We start from the raw sequence: 27399 nt of genomic DNA on the forward strand, positions 1-27399 counted from the left end.
ATAGCCCGGAGGAAGCTTGCTCAAGGATGTCTGGGATCAGAGGGGCCCAAGATGCAAGCGCACTCACTTCCTCTCAACTGGTGGTTATTTTGACAGTTGGAGAAGCCTCTTTTTAATTTTTGTTTCTTGGCATCGCTCTGCAAAACACAGAACTCAGTGTCCCATGAGAGCTCGGAGAGTTCAGATGTATCCTTTGTTCTCGATCTGAAGGGGAGGTTGAGCCAGAACAGGCGCAGCACAGTTTCTGGTGTGGGTGGGAGAAAGCAGTTTGTAAGAAACAACTCGCTACTGAACAGGCAGCTGCTGTCACCTCTCCTGACGGCTCTTGGCCGACTGACAGCGCTGTCCTATCCCGGGGCTCAGCCCCTCCTGTCTATGCCCATTCCTGCGTCTGTCCACTTGCCCACAGTACTTTTCCATCCACATGCCCAATCTGCCCTCAGCTCCCTAGCAGTGGCTTTGTTTTTCCTCTCCTCTGGTCTCCCAGGTTTCTAGACCATAGTCTGATGACAACCTTGATTCCGACAGCATTTGACCCTGTGGTGGCACTCTTTTTTTTTTTTTTTTTTTTTCGAGACAGGGTTTCTCTGTGTAGCTTTGTGCCTTTCCTGGATCTCGCTCAGTAGACCAGGCTGGCCTCGAACTCACAGAGATCCGCCTGGCTCTGCCTCCCGAGTGCTGCGAGTAAAGGCGTGCGCCACCACCGCCCGCTTTGGCACTCTTCTGACCTCTCTCGTCCCTCTGAGTGGGTACCAGGGACATCACGCTTCCTCTTAGGTCTTAAAGATCCTGGGTCAGAAGGACTCTGAAGGGAGAACTCTGGCCATTAAGCAGGGGTGTGTTCCGGTGTGAGCATATCTGCTTTCTCACTTGTGACATGGGTGAATGATCTGCAGGAGTTTTCTTGGTTTGGGGGTTTTTAGTTTTTCAAGACAGGGTTTCTCTGTATAGCCTTGGCTATCCTAGAACTCACTCTGTTAGACCAGGCTGGCCTCGAACTCAGAGTCCTGCCTGCCTCTGCCTCTGCCTCCCGAGTGCTGGGACTAAAGGCATGTACCACACTACCACCCGGCTCTGCATGAGGTTCTTATGCATAACTGAATTGCCTGTCAGATTCAAAATATTAAGTGAAAACTATTATGTGAGAAGTCCGTGTTTACTTTTGTGTGTGTGAAACCTGGGGGTTCTCTGGGATTTGTTGTCGTGTGTTCTGTTTGTTTGGGTTTTGGTTAGTCTAGTTGTTGGTTTTGTTCTTTGTTTTTTTGCTTTCCTTGGTCCAGACAAACAAGCAGTAAAGTTCTTTTTATTTGTTTTTGTTTTTAATCCTAGTTTATTAACTGCTAACTAAGTTCCCCTTGTCTCTTATCCACTTCTACATTTGTCTTTTGAAGAACCCTTAAGTTCTCCAGGCTTTTCTTAGTATTGGTGAGGCATTCACAATAGGGTTTACTAGCCAGTGTGAACTAGGTTAAGCAGTTAAAATGCCAGTGTCCTTGGAAGACTTTTTCTTTAGTGACTTTAGTGGAAGACTTTAGTGGCTACAACTACTACTTAAAGTGTTAAAAAAAATATTTAAGGTCCCTTCACCTTTTGACAGTGGCTTTTGTTGACTAAGAAATCACTAAGAACTAGCACATGGCCTCTGACTGCTTCCATAGATTCTCATCTTATTTCCTGATGAGGTGTCATGGCAGCAGGGTTACTATTCCTCATTGTTATCCCCCTGCTCTTACAATCACTCTGGAACCTGGGAAGCATGGCTGGAGACTGTGGGTTACAACCACATCCTCACCAGGGGAATGATGGCCAGACATGCACTAGGATGTCATCAGTCCTTGTTTCGTGGTCCAAGTCTGGACGAAGGCTCTCACCACTGATGCTCTCACAGAGCATCCTGAGGACACCAGAAGCCAGTTTACACTCAGGCATCCCCTGGCTTGTCCCACCTCTCTCCTTCCTTCTTTTCTTCTCCCACCTCTGCTCCCAAATGTCCAAGATGAGCTACTAGTCTGTGCTCCAAGTCTTCCCTTGGATTACCATCAACAACGCTTCACATGCCACATTTCTACGCACTGAGCATCTCCTCTATGAGGAAGGAAAGATGGGCATTTGTTTCCAGCTCTTTGAGCAACCTTTTACATGGACAGACCACATCCTCTCCTAACGCTTTCCCAAGGTTTATATTGGAAGTAGCTCATAGATCATCGCAATGACAGTGGATGTTATTCAACTACAAAATTACAAATATTGAAGTTAAAAGCAAGCCCTTCTAGACTTGTCTTTCTCCTCCAGTCTGCGTTATTGTCTTGAAAGCTCTGATCCATTTACATTACTCACCTAACTAGAACCCTAATACAAAACATTCACTCCAGAAAAATTCTCTCTGGGCTTCTCTCCCTGATACATGTTTTTATCCAGGCTAAATATTTGTTTGCGAGGGGAAGGGAGAACTTAAAAGGGTAAGCTTGGGAACTACCTAATTTCAGTGTCATGGAGCAGTATTTCCAAGTTCTTCATTCAACCATTGAAGACTAGAGGCTAGCTTTTAGAAACTCAGAGCTGTGCATCAGAAAATAGTTGAATGATGCCTGTTCTGGGCGGTGCTTGCCTTTCTGGTGAATTGGTGGCAGCGTTATCATTTGCCTCTAGCCAGTGGTTTTGTTTTATTCTGTCTATCTTTGTACTCTGCCTTCTCCCAGCACTTCCCAGTTCACATCTGCTAAACTGGTTTCCCAAATCATCACTTTAAGACTTAGGCAGTTCATCTCCATCTGTCCTCAGCGGACTTGTATTCATTTAGTCAAGAAATATGTGTGGGCCAGCCAGGAGCCAGGCACCGTGCTTAGCAAGTCTGAGGTTAATTGTCTAGGGTCTAGCACCTGGGCTGCAGGCTCTAGGGGATAGCCAAGGGCAGGTTCCCTACATGCTGATCCTCTTCCTAGTTTCAAGAACTTCGTTGAGTGACTAGTAAGTACTGAACATATATTGGGACGTGTAGAAGTACTGGTGCTAAGTGTAGAAGTCCTGTTGAAGAAGTGCTCTTGCTTTGCAGGATCTTTCAAACTTCTGTCCTTCCTTGTATTTCTCCATCAGTACTTCCTACCCATTATGCAAATGAAGAGGCTGAGACATTCCTCTGTAGTTGGGTAATGGGAAACACTGGAATTCCCCCTGCTTGACAGTGAGGGTTTCTAAAGGGAGAAGTTGATCCAGAGTCAGTGCTGCCCAGAGATGTGAACACAGGCAAGCCAGAGGGGGTTACAGGAGTGGAGCAAGATGAGGAGGTGCCCTTCAAGGGTTCCCATCCCTCCCCACCAGGGCTGGCTTTCAATTTTAAAGTTCTACCCGGAGTGCCTACCTGTAGCACAAATCTTAAACAGGTCTTATTAATAAAATCAAACCTGATGCCAGTTATTGGGGTGAACACTGAATGATCAGAGAAATAGAACAAGTCACAGCCACCTCACTTTGCCAATTCCTCAGCTGATCATGTTTCCTCAGACTGGAAGCCTCTGAGTCCTCATCCAGAATGGATCTTAGCTGAACTGCTGCTCAAAAGCCTAAAAGCTTAACCAGGCCAAAAGCTTCTTGTTTCTGGTCCTCATGCCTTATATACCTTTCTGCTTCCTGCCATCACTTCCTGGGATAAAAGGCTCTTGTTACCATGCCTGGCTGTTTCCAGTGTGGCTTTGAACTCACAGAGATCCAGATGGAACTCTGCCTTAGGAATGCTACGATTAAAGGTGTGTGTGCCACCATTTTCTGGCCTCTGTATCTAGTGGCTGTTCTGTTCTCTGACCCCAGATAAGTTTATTAGGGTTCACAATATTTTGGGGAACACATATCACCACACCTACGTTTTGACATTGTGACACATTGCCGTCATCTGCAAAACTCACGCCCAAGAGCTATAGTCAAGTCTCAAACAACAACAGCAATAATGACAATGGCCCTCAGTATTTGAAGTGAGTTTGTGCTGCTGGCTAGGGTCCCATTCACAGCGTGCAGCCCAGAGGCCATGAGGTGGACACAGAGCGAAAAACACACTTGGCTTAAAGGTGTGTTACCTTCAGTTCATCGTGATGAGGACTGTATCCCAAGCCTGTATCCTGACATGATCACACAGCATCTTTCCTTGTTTCTCTACTCACAAAGTAGCCGAATCTAATGCCTCTGTAACACAATTTAAATGCTCCATCTTGTGTAACTCAGGAAGGCAGACAGCAAGGAATACTTTCCATTTTCTTGAATGTCAACCTGAGCCCCAGTCTCTGAGTTCAGGACCCGCCACATCCTAAGAATCTGACTTATGGGCCTTTGTTCGGGGTTTTCAACTTGTTTGTGCAGATCTGCTCCACTCTGAACTGTTAGAATGCACCGTGCTGACCACAGAGAAAATCACTCTCATAATTCTCCTTCTCCCTGAACTGTGCTTACTGATTACGAGTCCGCCAGTCCCCAGAGTCCCCTTGGCCACATGTAGCATGTACTTAATTGTTACCCTGCTCTCAGGAAAGAATGAATGTGGTTTTCACAATGCTCAAGCTATCAACATGGTTAGTTTTACATGGGATGAAGAATTTAAATTGTATGTTGTGAGTAGGGAAACAGGGAAAGATATACGGAGTGGTCAGCTCAGGATGCAGGCTTGGGATGCACTGCTATCACTCGTGACGGTGAACTAAAGGTAACACACTTTTAAGTCAACCGTGCTCTTCACGACGGGGAACATGACTTGTTTGGCTGTAGTGGGAAGTATTGATTCACAGATTTCACTTCTTCTCCTCCTTTCTCCAGCCCTGGGGCTTGAACTGAGGGCCTTGCGACATCCTAGGCGAACACGCTTCCACTGAGCTCCATCCCAGCCCTATTGTTCCTTTCTGTTTTGAAGTAGGGTCTAAGTTGCTAGGTTGGCCTTGAATTCACTCCATAGCTGAGTCTGACCTTGAATTTGCAATCCTACTGCCTCAGCTCCGGGAGTAGCTGGGATTACAGCCTTAGGTGATTGAATCTTATTAATGCAAACTACTGTGTTCAGACTGGAACTGACATCTGAAGATTCCTGGGTACAAGTGAAACACAGTTCCAGATTCAGCCAGCATTTGATTATAGCCTGCTGTCCCCTAGGCCAGCCACACTCTAGTAGGGACATAGCCGATTTGTTCTGAAGGACTGTGTGGTACAGCAGTTGAAGATTCAGGCTTTGGCCAGGACTACTGGAGTCCAGATCTGGGTCTGCTTCTTATCAACTGCCCCACTTTGAATGGGAGGTTTAGGCTCTGTGCATCTGGACTTTCCTCACTTGAGGTGAGAATAACCACGTAATATGCTCCAAGACCGCTTTTGAAGGGTGGAGCAGAAACTAGAGCCTAGCCCTGGGCCGTCACAAAGTGGAGTCACAGTCACTGTTAGCCTTCCTCTCTCTGGTTCCTCTCCTCCGAGGGTCACAAGATCATCAGTTGACCATCTCTGTGAGTGGGTGTCCACTGTGTGCCACAGTCCTGCCTATGACCTGTTCCTTCCAGCTGCTGGTTCTTAGACCGTGTCTCCAACCCCCTCTGCTCTCCCGTCCGCCTTCTCAAGCCTGTGCTCTAGGTGTCCTTGGCTAGTACTGCCTCCATCTGTCTGCTAATTCACCTGGACTTGTCCTCTGCCCTGCCCAGCACCTGTAATACTGACTTGCTCAACGGTTATCGGGAGAATAAGAGGCAGGCCTTCACCCCACCCCACCCCCGACACACACACACACACACACACACACACACACACACACACACACACACACACACCGATTCTCTGTCTCCGTGCCTCTGATTCATTAATTTGGAGCGGAGGGCATGGGAATCATGTGGAAGCAATTACTGCCAGGATAGCCTCAGTCAGTGACTTCCACTGGCCCTGCTGTCTTGCGGTTCACCAGACACCTGACTGCTACCTCCCAAGAGCGCAGCGGCCCAGCAGCGCCATCTTGTGGACAATGAATGCCACTGATCCTGAGACCGGGCTCGGGAAAAGCAGCCAAAATCACATTCTAGGATAAAACTCAAGTCAGCCAGACTTACAAATATCCTCTCTCTGGATTTAAATAGGGGGGAAATGTTTTTTTCTTCCTGGCTTATATTTCTTTTTAATTGAAACTAATATTCTGTACTTTAAAATGAAACTGTTTAATGACCAATTGTGTGCTTTTATAATTCATTGGTGAATAACTTAGTGTCCTGTGAGTACATCAGAGACTTCAGCTTTCAAAGTGGAACAAAAGTAGTGCATAATCCTACTGCTAAAAGGTGGTCACTGCAGAGTTTGCTACAAGCGGGATCTTGGAGCTGGAGAGACGGTTCAGTGGTTAAGAGCACCCGCTACTCTTTGCAGAAGACCTGGGTTTAGTTCCCAACACCCACATTGGTGGCTCACAACCGTGTGTGACTCCAGTTCCAGGGGATCCAGTGAGTACTAGACGTAAGCATGGTGCCCATACACACATGCAGGCAAAACACTCATACACATAAAACAACACCCCCAGAATCCCAGGGCCTCTCCAAATGGCTGAACCAGACCTTCGGGGTTGGCCACAGCCCTGGTGACTCCTGCCTGCATCAGAGTTTGAGCAGGACAGGTGACAGGGGTTGGATGGAGATCCTGTGATCATGTGATCACACTTTCTTAGCCTCGGTGGCCCATGTGTTAGGAGGGATGTTGAGAACTTGGCCCCTGTCTCCTGTTTCCTCCGTAGCCCAGCTGGAGAGGAAGGACTGAATTTATAGGGTGCTTCATCGTGAGAAGCCTGTGCAAATATAAGCAGACTCAAGAGGGAAACTCAAGAGGTGTCAGAGAATCTCTTTATATCAACCACGGTGCATCAGAATAAATATTCAAACACAGCCCTGCATCATGCTTTATTCAGTCATCAGGAGATTGTTCACCCCACCTTTTAAAGGGCTGCTTGGGCCGTTTCCCCAAAGTTCAGAAGAGTAAAATTACATTTTAAGACATTTTATTAAAAAATGTTTATTTTACTGCTTTCCAGTAGCTCAATAATAAATGTTTATAGAATGATCTTTGCACTAATTATTAAAATTTTAAAATTAGTTTTCCTTGTACAAGCCATGTGTGAGGAGCCTGTTTATTAATTCAGTTTGTTCTTTGACAGTTTCATGCACGTATGTAATGTGTTTGGACTGCTCTCCCCCCCATGCTCTCATCACCCTCCCTTGCTTATCCACGTCCCGTTCCCTCCCAATCTCTTTCCCATTTTCATGTTCCTTTGTGTGTGTGTACCTCTGGGCTTGACTAGGGCCTTCTCTGTGACCTAGGTATTGGAACTACCCGTTGGCGTCTGGTGGGCTCACAGAGGGTACATCACTAAAGAAAGCAGTCCCTCCTCCTGTCCCCCGGCCCACCCTTAGCCTATCGCTCAGCAGTAAGGGCATAGGGTCCCAGAAGCCATCCAGGGGCCCTGCCCATCCACGACTGACTGTTGAAATAGCCTGTCTTGTGAAGGACCAGGGCAGATACTTGCCTCTGCTGTAAGTTCGTGATTAAACAGGCTGCGCTGTGTCTAGAGGATGGGACTTCACTGCCTTCTCCCTGTCCTCCAGCCTCTACATTCCTCCCATCCCCTCTTCCACAGGCTGCCAGGAGCTGCATAAATGACTTATTTAGAACTGCTCCTTCACCATCACTTCTTTTCAGCATCTTGTGCAACATGAGTCTAGGAGACCTTCCACACTGGCCGTTCTGGAGCCGCAGAACAACCCCGGTTGAGCCCAGGATGGAGCCCAGCAGCTGCTCAAGGACGCTAGCTGAGCACTAATTGGCTCTCAGCAAGGCCTAAACAGGAGGCTGGTGTCCTTCACACCAATCGTGCTGTTTATGGTAATCAGATTATTTGCACCATTAGCGTCTCCACATAGCTACACGAAGACTCACTAATATATATCAAATATTCATTAAGGAAAGAGACTCCTGATGGGTGCAAGCTCCTGTGGTAGCTCGTAGACACTGAAGTAGACAAGGTCGTTAACTGTTTAAAAATACAAATACCTGGAGACGGAGGTCAGGTGGATTGAAGAAGCAGCAGCAGCAGCAAGATATAACTAGCTTATCCCTGCCCGCAGTTTAGAAGGAAAACGCATGATGAGATGCTGTTGGAGAAGAAGTAGGGGACATTTTATGGAACCATGATTTAATATTGATAAGAGAGACCATCTTAGGGTTACCATTGCTGTGATGAAACACCATGGCCAAAGCAAGTTGGTTTTATTCCAAGAGCAAGGAAAAATTTGATTTCACTTACTCTTCAACATCACTGTTCCTCATCAAAGGAAGTCAGGACAGGAACTCAAGCAGAGCAGGAACCTGGAGGCAGGAGGTGATTGATGCAGAGGCCATGGAGAGTGCTGATTGCTGACTTATTCCTCATGGCTTGCTCAGCCTGTTTTCTCAAAAGCACCCGGGACCACCAGCCCAGGGATGGCACCACCCTTAGTTTACTGGCCTCTTCCTGTCCCCCAGCCCACCCTTAGCCTATAGTTCAGCAGTAAGGGCATAGGGTCCCAGGAGCCATCCAGGGTCCCTGCCCATCCACAACTGACTATTGAATCACTAATTTTAAAAATGCACTGCATACTTGCCTACAGCCTGATTTTATGGAGGCATTTTCTGTTGAGGTTCCCTCCTCTCAGATGACTCTAGCTTCTGTCAGGTTGACACAAACTAGGCAGGACATTTATGAACATCTGCACTGCCCTCAGGCCCGGGGACTCTTGTTTGCAAAGAGAGAACACTGTTAGCAAACAGTGAAAATGAAGTTCTGGGAATAGCTGACTGTTCCTTTTGCCATGGAACCGAGATGCACAAACTCTCAATTCAAATTAGGTTAGATTTTTAAACTGTCTACAATTCGTAAAATCATGGAGAGTTTGCCCCTAATTTACTATATATAGTAAAAATTTTACTGTTTTCTTTTTATCTAACTAATTGCCACTAGTGATGTTAGTCTCCAACCATTAAGAATGATTCAGAAGGTTAATTCCTCTAAATCATTTTCTTTAATGTTAAACTGTAATTATAATAATGGATGATACAGCTAATAATATAATAATACAAGTATTAGAATAGAATGCACTGTAATGACTGGAACAGATTCAGGTGGGTAACAACCACTCCTGTCTGTACACACAGACCAGAAGTCTATGAGAGTGAGGCCCTCCTGTGTAGAGCTGGAAACCCTAGTTGATTTTGAATACCAACATTCCCAGCACACTGCCAGGGGATGGTGCATCACAACCACAGCTTCACGTCTTTATTCTCTCTCTCTCTCTCTCTCTCTCTCTCTCTCTCTCTCTCTCTCTCTCTCCTCTCTCTCTCTTTCGAGACAGGGAGGGTTTCTCTGTGTAGTTTTGGTGCCTGTCCTGGATCTCGCTCTGTAGACCAGGCTGGCCTCGAACTCACAGAGATCCACCTGGCTCTGCCTTCTGAGTGCTGGGATTAAAGGCATGCACCACCGCTGACCAGCTGTCTCCTAATATTTTACCTTAAAATTTTCCAAATTAATGGAAAAATTACTAGAGTTAAAAAAAAAAAACTATGTAGTGATACACATCTGGAGTCGTGTTTGTCAATGTATTTACATTTGTTCTCTCTTACCTCCTCCCACCCCTTACAGCCCAGGAACAGGTCAACAGTAAAACGATCAAATCTAGGGAAAAACTTTATTGTGTGTGCGCACACATGTGTGGAAGTCAGAGGACAACTTGCCTCTCTTCCTACTGTGTAGGGCCTAGGGATGAAACTCAGATCACTAGCCTTGCCAGTAGTGACCTCTACCCTGAGCTGCTTTGCTGTCCGTTCAGGACAGTTTATCATTGGTACAGTGCTCCATCCAGTGTGTATTCCTGCAGTCGACAAGGCTTCCAGTCAGTGGTCACAGTAAGGCCATCCACCTTGCCCAGGTTCTAGTCCATCCATCCACCCACCCATCCATCCACCCATACATCTATCTACCACATCCATCCATCCATCCATCCATCCATCCATCCATCCATCCATCCTACCACCCATCCACCCATGCACCCATCTGTCCACCACATCTATCCATCCACCTACCCATCAATCTACCACATCATCCACCATATCCATCCATCCATCCATCCATCCATTCATCCATCCACCCGCCACATCCATCTACCACATCCATCCATCTATCCATTTATCCACCTACCACATCCATCTATCCATTCATTTATCTATCCACCACATCTACCCATCCATCCATTCACCCATCTACCCATGCACCCATCTATCCACCACATCTGTCCATTCACTCACCCATCCACCCACCTATCTATTTACCACATCATCCACCACATCCATCCATCCATCTACCACATCCATCCACCACAACCATCCATCCACCACATCCATCTATCCCTCCCTCCCTCCCTCCCTTTTTGCAACAGTAATGGCTCATAAGTTCTTGCTATTGATTCTTATTCATTATTCTCATTATTCGGTTCTATGCTCCAGTCTTCCTAACTCTGTCATAATCTGTCCCATCAATGTCACTCTTGTCTCTGGCAAGGCCAAATCTGTTTCTGAGTATCAGTCACTCTTTATCCCTTAGCAAATCTATATAGAGTCAAGCATAAATATACTGATATTAATACCCTTAGCACATCTTCATTCAAGTTAACACCCAAATAACATGTTTTATTCTTACAACAAATGTTTTTTAAGTTACTCCTGTCCCTGTTTCTGATATTACTCATGGTCCTGCAGGAAACCAGGCAACTGCTTTGGTCTTTAAAATATGCCACACTAAATTATGATAATAGCGAGTTATGTGCTCCATGGAGCACAAGACAAAAGCTCTCAACCCCACTGTGTCAATTAAGGACTCCGAGGAGAGTGAGTGTTACCAACTCCTAGGCCTGAGAGATAAATGAGAATCTACCTGGGGAAGAAGCACGGTGTTCCAGGACAAGGAAAGACATGTCCCCTCTAGGGAACTGAACAAGTTTGTTAAACCCAGGCAGTGTGACCAAGCATGTATTGGAGGTAGGATGTGATGGGGGAGGGAGGTTTAGATACAAGAGACTGGGGGTGGGTGTTGCTAGAGCTTTGTAATGGTTGCTAGAGACCAGGCCGGACTGGTGTTCATGAGCAATAGTATTGAACCTTGGCTACATGCTCTCATCTCCTGGGAGGCCTATCAGAAGTATAACAGCACAGCCTCAGCCCAGACTACTCAAGTCAGGACCACTAGGAGCATGCAGTGAGGGCCTGTGGGACCACACATTTCAGTTTCATACCTGGCTTCTGTGAAAACCATCAGGAAAAAAGGATGTCACAGGACACAGAGCTAACCCTTGAAATGAAGATCTTAAAAGATTCATTTTATTTTATAGGATTTTGAACTCAACAATGAACTTAAAATGAACGTTCTAAACTTGCTAGAAGAAGTTCTACGAGACCCAGACCTTCTTCCTCAAGAAAAGAAAGCCACGGCAAACATCCTGAGGTAAAGGCCAGTTCAGCTGCTGATGGAGTTACTTTAGACCAGAAGGATACATTCAGACTTTTCTGGGCAGCAGAGGATGCATGTTCAGCAGCAAGACATTGTCTATCATCTTCTGCTTTGTGGAGACGATTTGGGGTTTGCCGTACAAGGGAGACTCTGGACTGTAGGCATAACTTGTATGGAGATGGTTTCTGAAGAGCCACGTGGTAAAAGGGAGAGCCTTGGGGATTCCTTCTGTGAATCCAGTCAGTAGCATGGAGAGGGTTTTTGTTCTGCTTCTGAGTACTAATTATGGATTTGTGGCAGGATGGTGGTGTTTCTGTGAGAGTGGCCGCATACCTGGAAAGTAGTTCTACATGACCCTCGGTTTTTTGTACTGGTCCTATCCAGGTTTTTCATTAATTTCTTATCTTAAGCTGTCCATGTCAGGTACTCATATGGGGTTTGGTAAAACATGAACCTGACATGTCTATGTGATGAAGGCTTGGACTTGGCAGACCCTACTAGAAAGTTGTGTTTGTCCATAGTTGTGATGTCCAGCATTCACATAAATAACACACTCTCTTCTGGTTTCTTGAACTGATGGGGGGATTTTTTTTTCTACTTCACTCTACATGAAGAGTGCATCATCAATGGTTTTATGTGGATGTGTCAGTTATGGCTTCTCAGCTCACCTATGGGTACATCTTCTGCCCCTACTCGAGGGTGGCAAGTCTGGCATCTATCTGCTAAAGCCTATTACTGCCTCACCATTCTGGTTTTCAATTCTTCCTTCACTTACAGCCTGGAAGTGACCTTTGTTTCTTCCAAGCTTGTTTGCATTGTGTCTTGGTTTAATAGATTATGCAGAAGGCATGTGTGGAGAAGAATCCATTCAGCTCAGTCTACCATGCTGTTGGAAGTCCCTCCCTAACGCAACAAGGCCAAACTTGAGATGGTGGTAATTAGCAATTCTACAACAAATCATTCTTATTCCCCATTAAGTTCCCAAAGCCAGACCATGTGATCTAAACGCTGCTGGAAGTTTGATTGTATTCTCCATTGGAAAACTGACACGTTCAAGTCCCAACATCTCCTACCTCAAAATATGATTCTATTTGTGAATAGCATTCCTGTAGATAGATATAGTCAGCTAAGTTGGGGACATCCTGGAAGGTGAGGCTCTAATCTAAGGTGACTGGTGTCATTATAAGAAGATAGCCATGGAAGACAAAGATATGGAGAATATCGTATGGGGATGGGGATGAAAATCGCAATTAAGTAGCCACAAGACAAGGAACACCAAGGAATGCTGACAAGTGCCTACAGCTAGAAAAATGCAAGGAAGTGTTTCCTTAGAGGCATTTGAGATACACACCCCTGCTGACATTTTGACCACAGACTTCTGTTCCAGAATTCTGTACATCTCTGTTGTTCTCGGTTACCTATTTTGTGGTACTTTGCCAGGGCAGCCTAGAGAACTCTTAGGGGCCTTCCTTATATTTCCTATTCTATAAAAAATCCAAGTAAGCTGAGGTATCCCATTACCTAATCTATTTCCTGATTTCAGAATTATAACTATGTGTTCAGGTAAAGCCCAGTTTCACTGGATGAGCGCCTATGCCCAGTAGTGATTGTTACTCATTTTCTCATTTTGTAAATGCTCTTTGTATTTAAAACCATTGACATTTCAAAACTGTATTCTGAAAGTTTATGTCTCTAGGGACATTTGACAAAATAACCACCAGGAAATGCTCATGTTCACCTTAGGAAATACTGTCCGGCTTGGCCAATAGGAGGCCTTTCAGCTGAGAATTCCTCAAGACTGTCTGCCAGCAGAGGTTTCTGCCTACTCCAAGAGGTGACCTGAAAAACCAGTTAACTGGAGTTAGTATTTAGTGAATCATATTTACCATTCCAGGTCTTTATTACTTACCAGGACTCTTATGTCGATTCTCTTTGCTGAGTAACAATCCAACCCGTAAAAGCGTAAAGCTGGTGAGGAATAGACGTGTTGGTAAACAGCCTGGGAGAATGCCACTGAACAGAGACCCATTCTAGCCTTTCAGGTTGCCCCAGGATCCAGGCTTTTCTTTAGCCGCTTAGAACTTCCATGTTTCTTAACCAATCTGAACTTGAGTTTCCTCATTTATGGCTCAGGCTGTTGTGAGGACTTCATGATTTAATATGGTGGAAAGAGGTTAGCAGAATGCCTGTGCTATAAAACCTGCACCATAGGTACCCATATTACAGCAACTACTGTTCTTATTAGATGAACTGAGAACTCTTGGGAAAAACAGTCCTCACTATCAGAGTGATATGGCTTGAATGAGATGTGCTGGACTTGTGACATTCTCCACTTTCTTGGGACTTTCTTATCACCTCTTCTACAGAGAAAGTGGGGACCAATGTCAGAGCAGAAAACAATGGCTCCTAGCACTGTGTTAGACTATTTTTTATTTCTATACTTGAAGTAAGAGTTTTCCATTCATAGAATGTAACCTCATTCTTTCCTTCTAAGTTTATTGGTGTTTCATATTAAATGCACAATCATCCAATTAGTTATACTGCTGATTGATGTGGTGGGGAGGATCCTTGTGTGTTTGTCAAAACCAGAAGTCAGGAGTTAGGAGGTGAAAAGCAAGTCTTGTTTCAGTGGGGACTGGACCAGAGGCCAGAGACCTCCACATCTGATGAGGAATGGGTAATATTGTGGGGGATAAAAACTTACCTTATTTTGGTTATGCATAGCCCAGACATTAGAAATTTATACATATTCCAGTAAAATATAAACACAAACATATGCTTAAGCCTATATTGCACTAATATATTAGAGCAAAAAGTTATAGCTGAAGAGATGGCTCAGCAGTTAAGACCCAAGCTTGATGTCCAGCACCTACTCCAGGTGATTCACAACCACCTGGAACTCCAGATCCAACACACTCCTCTATTTTTGATGGTTTGAAGTGGGTGAATCTACTTCTAATCTGACCTTTGAGAGAGGAAGATGCACACTTTTGATCTGGATCTTGAGGCAGGAAGACACACCTTTAATCTGGGCCATACCTTCTACTGGAAGCCTATACAAGGATACGGAAGAAGGAAGCTTTTGCTCTTTGCCTGCTTGCCCTTGCCTTTGCTAGCACATCCATTTCTTCACTGGCATTGGATCCCACTTCTTTGGGATTCTAGCATATACTGAAGACCAGTCAAGACATCCAGCATTGTAGACTGAGCAACTACCGGATTTTTAGACTTTCTGTTCACAGCCAGTCATTGTTGGATTAGCTGGACTGCCGCCTGTAAGTCATTCTAATAAATCCCCTTTACACACACACACACACACACACACACACACACACACACACACACACACACAGAGACAGAGACAGAGACAGAGACAGAGACAGAGACAGAGACAGAGATTGATTCATTTTATAAATTGCTACTCTGGAGAACCCTGACTAATACACCCCTCAAAACAAACATAGACATCATTAAAAATAAAAAGAAAATATTTTTTAGTAAAACAAAAGTTTTCTATGATGAGGCATCCTCAATGTTACTGCCCTGTTCATGATGAAAACCTTTGCCTAAGACTTTCTTACATTTCTAAAACTGGGCATGATGGCTCATCCCTATTATCTCAGCACTTGGGAGACTAAGACAAGATTGCTCTGAGTTCAAGGCCAGCCTGGGCTACATTGTGAGTTCCATGCTAGCCTGGGTCATAATTGAGACCCCGTCCTTCAGAGAATAAAAAGACATTTCCCAGTAACTATCCATTCAATGTAGAGATTTTTGAAGACACCTAAAATGCCACAGGAAAAAAAATGTAAGTAAATTTCTAGAGGATGAATTGATGGACTCAGACCACAAAAAGGTGACCCTTCACCCTCAAAGTCCACACTAAGCTTCAACAAGAAGTCACAAATGTTGATAATGAAGCAAGAGTACATCTTGGAATGGTAGAGTCAGACCACTGCAAAGAGCATTGGATTGAAGCTAACCCACTTGCTGAGCATTTCTATCCAAGAGAAACAGTACCCAGGCTCATAGAATAGTCTTTGCTACTATCTCCACAGGAACCCAAACTCTAGTGGAAAGAGTGATCCACACATCAAAAGATACATTTAATTGTGACTGAACTGTCTTTGGAGAATTCATTCCTCTTCTATTGCTGTGACAAAACACCATGCCCAAGGCACCTTCTGGAAGAAAGCGTATTCCTGGGCTTAACAGTTCCAGAGGGTTAGAGTCCAAGCTGGCAGAACAGAGGCAGCAGGAACAGCTGAGAGTTCACATCTTGATCTGCAAGCAGGAGGCAGAGAGGACACACTAGGAAGTCTTTTGAAACCTTGAAGCCAATAATACACCCAATAATACACCTCTTCCACAAAGGCCACACCCCCTAATCCTTCCCAAACAGTCACCCACTGGGGACCAGGCATTCAGACACATGAGACTGTGGGGTGGGTCATTCTCATTCCAACCACCACAGAGAAAGGCATCTTTAATTATATTTTGCTCATCTTAGGCTGCCCACCATACAGTGCCTCCTTCATTCTGCTCCCAGGTATGGGGATCACTGATTACAGGAGGGTTGTCAGTGGTGTACGCTACAAGGACCCTTGTGTGAACTTTGGAAGGAGGGAGGAAAGTAAAGAGAAGAGGGTTGGGAATTCCTGATTAAGCTTTATGGGGAACCTTGAAGAACAGCCTTCTAGCCTGTGTAGAAGATCCCCCTGGTGCCATGGGGAGAGGACAGCTGGTCTGTAACCTCAAGTTTGTTTCTCTGACTTTCCTTCCCTCATCTGTATAATGGGAAAAATAATGGCTAGCTAGAAGGAACTGATTTTAGTATAGGCGTCAATTGCTTTAGCTCATGCTTGGCCTGTGGTAAGTACACAGTGAACCATTCTGGTTGATTTGGTATTTTTAATGATTGTGATCATTGTTGCCATCAATTCTGGAAATAGCGTAACTGCACAACATTATTTCTCTTAAAACTGCCTTTCTTCAAAAAGGCAACAAGCCAAGGAATGTAGGCAGCTTCAGGAAGCTGGAGAAGACAAGCACTTAGAATCTTCCCAAGGACCTCTAGACTCAGGAGTGAAGCCCAGCTGATCTCTCTTAGACTTCTGGCATACAGAACTATTAAATCATTTTTCCTTTTTTTAAAAATATTTTTCTCATTTTGTATCCTGATTATGGTCTCCCCTCCCTCTACTACCAGTTCCTCCCACTCCTCTCCCATCCAGATCCACCTCCTGTCTGTCTCTCATTAGTGAATGAACAGGTTTCTAAGGGATAATAATAAAACAAAATGAAAACAAATACATCGGAAGGAAAAGAGCCCAAGAGAAGGCACAAGAATCAGAGACTCACTCATTCATACACTCAGGAATCCCATGAAAACACTAAACTGGAAGACATAATATACACACAAAGGACCTGTAGTGTAAAAAAAAAGAGAAGAAAAATACACAAATAAAAATTAAAAAATGGGAAAGCTCTGATGCAACATTATGAGACAAGGAGTCCCCAAGATCCCCTTGAGTTCATTTTCTGTCGGCCATCTCCTGCTGGGATGCAGCCTACCCTTAAGACTAGTTTGTTTCCCCAGTGAGACTTCCTTGGAGGAAATCAAATTTTCGTTTGCAAGTGGTTATCCATTGGAGATAACGTCTGAGTTAGGGATGGAGCACGTGTCTACTTCTTCTTTAAGCTCTAGGACCTCAGCTGGTGCAGACGCATGCGGGCCCTGTGCATGCTGTCTCAGTCTCTGCGAGTTCATCTGTGTGCCGATCCTGTCGACTTAGCAGGCCTTGTTTTCCTGGTGTCCTCCATTCCTTCCAGCTCTTACACTCTTCTGCCTCCTCTGGTTTAGGGTTCCCTGATCTCTGAGGGAGGGGGGGAATGATGGAGACATCCAATTTAGGACTGAGTGTTTCAAGGTCTCTCACCCTCTTCATAATGTCTGGCGGTGGGTCTCTATATTTGTTCCTGTGTGCATGCATCGGGAGGAAGCTTCTCCAGTGATGGCTGAACAAGGCCTATGATTATAGCTCAGATCCACACAGGGTCTGTGTTTGCCACTTTAGTCTCTGGGAGCCCCTATGAGCCCTGCTTGGTTGATTCTGTGGCCTATGTTCTCATGGTTTCTCAATCCCCCCCCCCCCGCCCCGGCTCTTAGAATCCTTCCTCCTCCTCTTCTGCAGGGGTTCCCCTGGCTCTACTTAATGGTTGGCTGCGGGTCTCTGCGTCTGCTCCCATTGGTTGCTGGATGACGCTCCTCGATGACAGTTGGGCTAGGTACTGGTCTTCATAGATTTCTTGAAGGGATTTATTAATTTCCTCTTTAAGGACCTCTATCATACTCATAAAGGCTGTTCTAAGGTCCTTGTCTTGTGCTTCTGCTGTGTTTCAGCACTCATGGCTTACTGTGGTGGGTTTGTTGGACTCCAGTGAAGACATATTGGACTGGCTATTATTGACTGTGTTTTTACACTGGAATCTAGGCATCTGGGTATGGGAAGATTGCAATTCTAAGTGCTGATATCTGGCCTTGTTTTTGTTGGTTGGGTGTTTTGTTCCTTGTCTTCTGTTTCCTCTCTGGTTCTTAGGAGAATGTGGTGGCTGTGTGTTGCCTGATAGGAAATCCTTTGGGGATTCTGATAGGTGTGGCCACTGGGGTAAGATTTGATTCTAGGTATTGGGAGCTGATACTTAGGAAAGGGATGGGCTAGGTGAGAGGCCTGGGGGGTTCCACAAGATGGAAGGAAACAGGGTGTTCCACCAGGATCTGCTTAGTCCCTGGGAATGAGGGCAAAGAGTGAGGAAAGATTGCAATAAGTCATCTGCTACAGAGCTGGGCTGGACTGGGGGAATGGATATGGAGGAGAGGAGGGAGAGTGAAGATCTGAAGCCTACCTGCTTTGCTGTCTACCTGCTTCTCCGGCAGGCTTGGCAGGTGGGTTCCCAGGGCATACCTGCTGGATTTGGGGGTTGGGGTAACAGGATGAGTGAGCAGAAGGTTATAGGGGAAGATCTGTGAGATCCACTGGGCATGGGGGCAGAGGGAAGAGTAACCTACATCAGGTGGTCTGCTATAGAGCTGGGACTAAGACTTGGGGATTGGATTTGAAGAGAGGAGGGGGTCTGCAGTTAGCCTACCTGCTTCCCTGACAGAGTCATTAACGATTTCTGTGGATTTAATTCCCCTGCCCAACAAAAAACAAAGGGAGTCAACCTTAGCTCTCCCCTGAGACAAGCCATAGGGCTTGGAACTTCTTAAATATTTCAATGCTCAGTGTGTGTGTGTGCTAAGACTTAGAATGCTTGGCCCAGATAGCAAGATGTAAAATGGAATTCCCACTCGCTGTAATTCTCCTAGACTTGGAATTTCTGTAGGATATATACAACATCTTCCTATTTTGAAAATGATATATTGGGTATTATGTAGATGTAATTCTAAATGGTCTTACTAAATAAGAAACACAGAGCCAAATAAAGAGTTAAAAGCCCAGAGATCGAGCAGTAGCCAAGAGCTAAGACCACCTTATCTTTTCGTGGCTGTCCTTCCCCTGAGAGAGAGAGACCTTCCTGTGTCCTGTCTTTTTATTGCCTTTCTATTCTGCCTTCTCATTGGCTGTAAACCCAACCACAAGACTTCCTCATCACTTCCTGTCTATACAGATCTCCAGGTCTCTATGGTTGGTACTGAGATTAAAGGCGTGTGTCACCATGCTGGCTGTGTCCTTGAACACAGAGATTCTGCCTGCCATGTGATCGGATTAAGGGCGTGTGCTACCACTACCAGACTTCTGCTTAATGGCTTGCTCTTAGCTCTGATCCCCAGGCAACTTTATTAACATACAAATAAAATCACAAATAAATCAGCACAAATAAAATATCACCATAGTATTAATTAACTCTTTGTATCATTCATTCATCTAAAGACTGAAAGATAACCCTTTGAAAGGTGGATAACACTGGGTTTGGGATGCACACTCAAAAAGCAAGATGATTATCTACTTGCTCCTGCTCTATGTTCTTCCAAGTTTTGACCACAAGCTGAGAAGAGGGTTCATTGTGTCTCTTCTGCTTCAGTGGACAATTTGGGGGGGAGCTAAAGGAGCATGAGTGGGAGGGGCTAGAGGAGCATAAAGGGGAGGGGCTAGAGGAGCATGAGTGGGAGGGGCTAGAGGGGCACGAGTGGGAGGGCCTAGAGGAGCATGAATGGGTGCCAGGTCTATAGATGAGACTTTACTGGAGAAATCCAGAGCCCTGCCCTTAATGGATCTCCTGGGAGCAGCACCCTAGCAACTCTCAAGTTCACTGTGACAGTGGCTGTCTTAGTCACACCCTTGGATCGCATGTAATGAGCTAGCCGCTTCCTTCTAAACCATCACTCCTGCACGTCACGTCACGTGTGATTTTCTGTTGTGCGTGTGTGTGGCACAGCAGGCTGTTGGACCTCACAGCCTCACACACCTGAACTCTCACACTTCCCAACCAAGGAAAAAAGAACCTCGCGTTGGAGCTTCCTGGCATGGCCGTTTTCTCTTATTCATGGAGAACGTTTTACACATTTCCTTACAGGGCTCTTTCACAAGATGATCAAGATGACATTCACCTGAAACTAGAGGATATCATTCAAATGGTAAGCTCAGCCACAGACTCCTTGAGGTGAGCAAACTCATGTGACCGACTCCGTGGTTGACCACGTGTCTGCCTGTGGAGCTGGATGAGAAGGGCCTCACTCAGTACAGGATCCCGCAGCTGGTTGGTGATGGTAACACGGGCTTTCATAGTTTTGAGTTTGCTGCGTTTTCTTTCAGAGCTAGATGCTAGTGAAGGACTTTATGCTCCACAGGTGCCCTGTTTCATTCCTTCATCATCTCTTGTAGACAGACTGCCCAAAGGCCGAGTGCTTTGAGACGTTGTCAGCCATGGAGCTGGCTGAGCAGATCACTCTCCTGGACCACGTTGTCTTCAGAAGCATCCCCTACGAGTGAGTGCGCTGTCCCCTCGCAGGAAGTAGCTGGCCTAGAAGCTGCCATTATCTCTAAGGCAGACAGGTGTGCATATGCACTCACCCATGCTCAGGGATGTTGAGTCTCCATCTCAAGGTCTTTATTTAGCATGCATGAATGTTTCTTGGTCCCAGTTCATGTTGGGCACATTGACTTGGAGATCCTTGAGATGGTCTTGGTTTATGTTTCTTCTGTATGTAATAAGGTTACCAAGAATGTGAATTTCTCTGTGTTTTCCCATCTTTGAAATACAGAATCCTCACCACAGCTACAAAGGTGGTTCTTAACCCTGAGTCTGTCTAAAGCTTTATGGGAAGCTTGTAGAAGATGTACTCTCAGAGATAATACTCCTATGAAATTCCAATGTTAGTAGGTTTGGTTGAGGTCCAGAAGATTGTCTTTTCATGAGAACCCCGTAGTTTGGAGGGACCCAAAGTTTCATTCTGAGAAGTGACCCACAGTTAATGCTATAATGTCTGCTACAGGTGTTGACCCCCTTCTGTGAGTTAGCACGTTCTGTTCTGCTGAGCTCAGTGGCCGTGGGCCTGCCTGTCCTGCCTCTGCATTTTCTCCTGTATGCACGGGAGGCTCTTTAAGCCTCCTGCAATCACACCGACTTGAAAGATCCTTAAGCAGATCTTTGTTTAGACAAATGGCCACTATTAGCACACATTATCCATGAACTGGTAACCACACCGAAGGTAATGGAGGGGCTGGGCAAGACCCGGGAATGGGATCCTTGTCATACATAGGAATCCCTGGTGATGGAGGAGTAAGGTCAGAGCAGATGGGTGAGACAGCTCTAAACCTGTAGTGATGTCAGAGAAGCATAAGGGGATGAGCCCAAGAACACTCAAGTAGACTGTTCTTCTATGCATTTCGTCTTCTCTTCCTGGCTTCCCTGAATTTGTAGACCTACCCATGCACATGGAACAGAGTTGAAATAGGAATCTGACTCATTGGCCATTCAAATGAACCCAGTGACATTCTGGAGTCTTAGGTTAGGAAAAACAATATCCCTTCCACCACCACCCCCTTACCCTTTCACTACCACCCAGAATTTTGAAGGTGGTCCCTTGCCTTCTCTACAAGAGGAGAATGTACCACGAGAGAACTTGGTGGTGGCTCTTGCTGTGGAACGGCGTCCACACTTCTACGTCTAGCTGTGGAATAGGGGCCAAGAGCAGTACCAGCAGCAGTGAGGGACAATAAACCATGCAGAGGACCCAGCCAACATTTCTGCTTTAAGAATGTGTTAGATTGGTTTTATTTCATGTTGCTTTCTAAATGTCCACACAAAATAATTCCCATGCACTCTATCTCAACTGCCCCATGACTATTGAGGTCTAGTGACCTGCTCATGAATGAAATGACTGCACAGAGAGGGCCTCAGAAGACCATCCTCCCACTGGGGAGGACCTCAGAAGACCATCCTCCCACCAGGGAGGACCTTAGAAGACCATCCTGTCACCAGGGAGGACCTCAGAAGACCATCCTGTCACCAGGGAGGACCTCAGAAGATCACCCTCCCACCAGGGAGGACCTCAGAAGATCATCCTCCCGCCAGGGAGGACCTCAGAAGACCACCCTCCTACCAGGCTCAGCTCCTGACCTTGGAAACTTCCATTCTCCAGAGAAAATAAAGCAGGGTGGAAGGAAGAATCCAGTTCGAATGAGCAGGTTTTGGTCAGAATAGATCATCTGGAATGTTGCATTTAGAGATTAACCCAGAGGAAATCACCGCCTGGACTGCTGCGTTATTAGTTACTTCGTTTCTCTTATGTTGGCAGCGTTTTCTAATTTCAGAGAAGCCTTTATTGAGACAAAATTCCCAACACTAGAGACTGAAAAATCATTTTCATTTTGGCAGTAAATGGTGTAATGCTAGGTTTGAGCTGCAGTTCCTTAGAGATGATCAATGAAAATGGGTGATGGGGAGGATAATATTCCATGAATGTTAAGTTAAATGTACCCATCTAATCTGTATAACTATGCAGGATCTCGCCACCACTGCTTACAAACTTCACTGGTTTCATGTTTTATTCTCAACTTTCAGAGAGTTTCTCGGGCAGGGCTGGATGAAGCTGGATAAAAACGAAAGGACACCTTACATCATGAAAACCAGCCAGCACTTCAATGAAGTGAGTAACTGAGGCACAGCCGTGGGTGTGGTTCAGGAGGGCGAGTGCTGTGGTTTTAGGCTTCTCTCGAATAAATCAACTTTGAGTCTGTGGATGTAAGTCAGTGGAGGAGGACTTGGAGCTCTTGTCTAAGCGTGCACAAAACCCTGGATTTGATCCCCAGAAACAGAAATAAATAAACTCTGCCACCACTGTGTAAACAGAGCTGATTGAATAGTAAGGGCACACTTAGGTCTCCTCACATTCTTAAAGGGATGTGATCATTTCCAGACATAAGAAGTCCCATTTTGATGGTTCCCGGGTCCTGTGAGTACTCAATTATGTGTAAAATATTATTTTTATCCTAATCACTCCAAGCTCATACACAGACTAACTTCAAGAGTCGCGTGTGTACTGACCCCTGGTGGTGACAATTAAGATTGCAGCAGTGTGACTTCCTAAGTTACAGGCTGACCTTGGAAGCAACTTCTTACAGCACAAACTCATTGATGCCGTGGTTACCACTGTCAGTCTCCAGCAGTAAGAGGAGGAGTCGATTTTATACCCAGTTCTTCATTGGTGCTGTTGTAACAGACTTAGTCTTGTGAGAGAATAAATAACAGCCATGGAGGTGGCTTCGGGGCTAGCCAGGCAAAGGGAAGTTTCCTTTCCAGTTTCAGTGCTATATAATACAAGGAACAGTGATGATATTTATATGAGCAAAGGGACTGCATTGGCAAGTTAGCAGGTCGTCTAAAGCCAGGGTACCAAAACAGCAGTACGGAGTCCCAAGACAGAGCTCTGCACAGGGTCCACTCAGAATACACAGATGCTACGTGAAGGTATGACGTAAGGAATGTGCTCCATCACCTGGGCTACCCACAGGGCGCTCCAACTGAAGAGTCAACCCCAGGCTCCAGACCCACACATCTCCCACACTAGGCTAGCTTGTGCTTTAAACAACCCAGTAGCAAGGCTGAGCCTGCTTCTGTACCTTCTAAGGCAGGTAGTGACATCACCCTGTCTTCAGCCAGGCATGGAATCTACTAGTCCCCTGTGCTTCCTTCCTGTCCCCTACTCACTACTTCCTGCCTGTCTCAGCAGAAGAGCACAGGTGTGAAGTTGGAAGTCGTGGTGGAACAGAGGACCTGCTATCCTGATGAGGAGACAGGGACCTCCGGAGACAAGGATGAGAGATCTCCAGGGCCGCTACATGCTGGGTTGAACAGCTGAACAGCTGGGCTGGACCCTAAAGACGAAGGGGGACCACAGACCGATTTTTGTCAGGGAGTGCCATAATCAGACTGACACTTTATGCAGCATGGGGTCAAGGCAGTGAGATGGCTACACTGGCTGGCCGGTGAGCTCCCGAATCTGCCCATCTCCTTCCTCCAGCACTGGAGTTACAGGTGCATCCTGTTAGGCCCCACTGAGTGCTGAGGACGCAAACTTGGGACCTCATAGGCATGAGCTTCTCCACTGAATCGTCTCCCCAGCTTCAGAACAGACATAGCTTAGCTGTTTACTATTTACTGTTACTGTTTAGCTTATGCTGTTTACTTGTTTACATACTTCCCTCTGCTCCTCATCCCTCATAGCCAGGTTCAGAACACCTTAAGGCCAGCATATTAGTTAGTTTTATGTTACTATAATGATATACCTAAGACAATTAACTTATGTAGAGAAAAGGTTTACGGGCAGAGAAAACTGCTCAGCTCACAGACAAGAACCAAAAGAGTGGAAGAGGAAAGGGCATAGTTGCCACAGTCCCCTTCAACGCACACCTCTTTGAGCTAAGGACCAACACAGTACCTTCTAATACTCTAGGGACCAGGCCATTGACTCATAGTCTGTGGGGAACATCCAACATCCAAACTGTACCCGTCAGTGACATGGATTTCTTTCTCCTTCTGTTCATAGCACCTAAGACAAATGTGTCCTAGCCCACTTCATCAATAATTATTGGAAATAATGTCCTTATCAAAATTATTGATTAACCGAATCACCTCCTCCCACCAAACTGGAGTCTATGTCATTCTCTACACTAAAGCTAAGGGAATGATTAGCCCTAGTATGTGTTTTAGTGAGTTTCTATGTGACACGAAAAGGTACTGTGAGAGCTTATGTGTCTTACAAGAGTGGGGGTGCCCATCAGATTTAATGTGTGGATACAAAATCACATCCCTGCACCCCGCTGCTGCTGATTGTATTCCGTCCTCTCCTTTCATATTTTGAAAGCTGAGCTGCTTCGGCTGGCTTTCGGTTAGTAGAATTACAGTCCTTAGCTTTAAAGTTTGTTTGTTTTGCCAGTGAAATTTTACAAGAAGAAAGTGTGCTTCTCTTTTTCTATGCTAAGTGATTTTCTGGTTTGAGAGATGACCAGTTTAGAGTTCAGATTAATGGCTGGCTGGAGAGATGGCTCAGCCATTAAAAGGCCAGGCTCACAACCAAAAATATAAGAATTCAGATTAATAGGAACCCACGGTTTTTCTTTCTCTGTGAAAACTGAGGTTTCCCAGAGTATGTTACCTATACATAGTTGGGGGTAAAGAAATATGTGTCCCCAAGGTCTCCAAGGAGTGATACCCTGGTCTGGAATATGTCCTTTGCTTGGTTGTTAGGTCATTCCATTTCTTGGCAAGGATTCCTTCATCAAAGCTACTGATGTAAAAAGATCCATTTTTCCTCCAGCAAGCTGGGTTCCAGAGAGTCCCTGTCTCCACTCTCAGGACGAGCAGGTGTGGGTGGTTTTGTCGCTGCTGTTATCATTCCAAATTCTAGTCTCTTTGGAAGCTGGTGTCTAAAGATGGACCGAGGGCTTTGTGCTACTTAATAGCCGGTTCTCCTTAGGTGCTCATGGGCCACTCAGCTATTTGCCGGAATGCATTGTTTTGGCTCTTAGCTTGCCGGTCTCTTTGGCTGTCTTAGATGAGTAACCTGGTGGCCTCCCAGATAATGAATTACGCTGATATCAGCTCCCGTGCCAACGCCATTGAGAAGTGGGTTGCAGTAGCGGACATTTGCCGGTGTCTACACAACTACAATGGTGTGCTGGAGATCACCGCGGCCTTAAACAGAAGTGCCATCTACAGGCTGAAGAAAACCTGGGCCAAGGTGTCCAAGCAGGTGAGCATCGGTGTGCGACACACCTTGCTACTGAGAGCGGGGGAGGTGTGGAGAGAGAGGGCCCAGATGAATCCTGCTAATTAGGAAATCATTAGCTGAAATGAGCAGTACAGTTGCCAAAGGAAGGTGCCAATGGATAATTACCCTGCTCTTACCACTTAATTAATTTCCCTCCTGTGTGTCTCCAAAACACTCATTAGAATGTTTAGGGGGGCACAATCTCAAACAATGTAGCTGTCAGTCATGACTTGTTTCCTGAATTCTTTCTGGAGGGCAAGTGAGCCCACAACCGCCCAGCGGATTCTTCCCCATCCCCCTTCTCCTCCAAAGCCTTTGTCCCCAGAGGCCTCAATGTACAACGTTTCCTCGGTCCTTCTGGGAGCTGCTTTCGAGTTTTGAACTGGTGACTTAGACATGCAGATGTGTGACCATTGATTTTCTTCCATTAGGTTTAGATTTCCTCTCTTATTTCCACTCAGATAATTTTAATAGTCAAATCAAATCATACTGCTCACTGCCCTTCTAGCCTTCTCCTTGGGTATTGGTGAGTTTGGGAGGGGCCTTTTAAAAGCCTGTCTGGGAGACTTTCTCTAGACCTCTAAAAGGCTGGCTCTGGCTCTGGTTCTAGTCCTTCGCTGGTTGGTTATCAGGTGCAGGATGTTTGTGGTGTGCAGGTGGTTTATCCAACCTGCCCAGGAGCAACAGTCGATGATTGTTCCAAGGGAGTTGGGCTAGCCTTGTCTTGTCCAGCCGTTGGCTCTGCTAATGTTCTGAGCCTAGGGTGTGTGTCACCCTCTACCACAGGCTGTTCTGCCCTTGGTGGCCCCGCAGGGCATGTGAACTCTTCATTATTGGATTACTACCTTGGTCCTCACAAAGGGTCTTGGAGGAATCTCCCAGGCTCCTCCATACTGTTTTAATGCCTGTTGGGAGGAGAGCTGTGCCACGCATGCTCAGCCTAACCATTCAGTGCACTTCGCTATGCACCTTGATGTACCCACTGGAATTGGAGAGGGCTATCCCACACGGCTTGTCTCTCAGGGCAAGACCAAAAGAGCATACATGTATCCTGCTGCCAATTCTTCAAGGTGTTGGTACTATTGCCCACCCCCCCAGAGCTTAAGCGCCCTAAGATGAGCTCATCATTTCTTCTGCCTTCACTTATCTCTCTGAGCCCTTCTCTCTAGAGCAGGAGTTGCCTTGAGTTCTCTCTGTAGCCAGGAAGTAGGCCCTCACAGCTCCCCTCCCACTTTATTCCTTTGTAAAAGGGCAGTTCTGAGGACCTGAACTAGGATCCTTAGAAGCCTGTGACCAACAAAGCCTGGAATGACTAGTAAAAACCATACATTTTTTTAAAAATGGTGTTATTTTGTAAATAAGAATAAAAACTCCATTTAAGTCAACCATAGATTCACAGACAGCCATAAAAATGATATAAAGACTCCTTTCCCCTTATACAGACCCCTTCTCTATCAAAGTCAGTAAAATAAGTGAGCGATTGTTTTGTTTCATTGGTTAAAACTGGTGCACTGTGCCAAGGCCTCCTGCAAGCTTTAAGGAAGTTCCAGGCCTTGTCTGTAACTGACTTCAGTGGTATTCTTGACTTTGAGAGCAT

General features: G+C 45.7%; 1 protein-coding gene across 7 annotated transcripts in view; it reads left to right on the plus strand.

Annotated features, from left to right (window-relative positions):
- The window catches only part of Rasgrf2 (Ras protein specific guanine nucleotide releasing factor 2), a 228437-nt gene that overhangs the window by 192101 nt on the left and 8937 nt on the right, over nt 1-27399 (plus strand). For all 7 annotated transcript variants that reach the window (XM_052743602.1, XM_052743597.1, XM_052743598.1 and 4 more), the window contains 5 exons: nt 11409-11521; nt 20105-20165; nt 20413-20516; nt 22595-22679; nt 25587-25784. In XM_052743602.1, the coding sequence (XP_052599562.1) occupies nt 11409-11521; nt 20105-20165; nt 20413-20516; nt 22595-22679; nt 25587-25784 (561 nt within the window). The remainder of the gene's footprint in view (nt 1-11408; nt 11522-20104; nt 20166-20412; nt 20517-22594; nt 22680-25586; nt 25785-27399) is intronic.

Source organism: Peromyscus californicus, unplaced genomic scaffold, assembly GCF_007827085.1.
Source record: "Peromyscus californicus insignis strain IS unplaced genomic scaffold, ASM782708v3 Scaffold_18__1_contigs__length_77618521, whole genome shotgun sequence".
Lineage (NCBI taxonomy): Eukaryota > Metazoa > Chordata > Mammalia > Rodentia > Cricetidae > Peromyscus > Peromyscus californicus.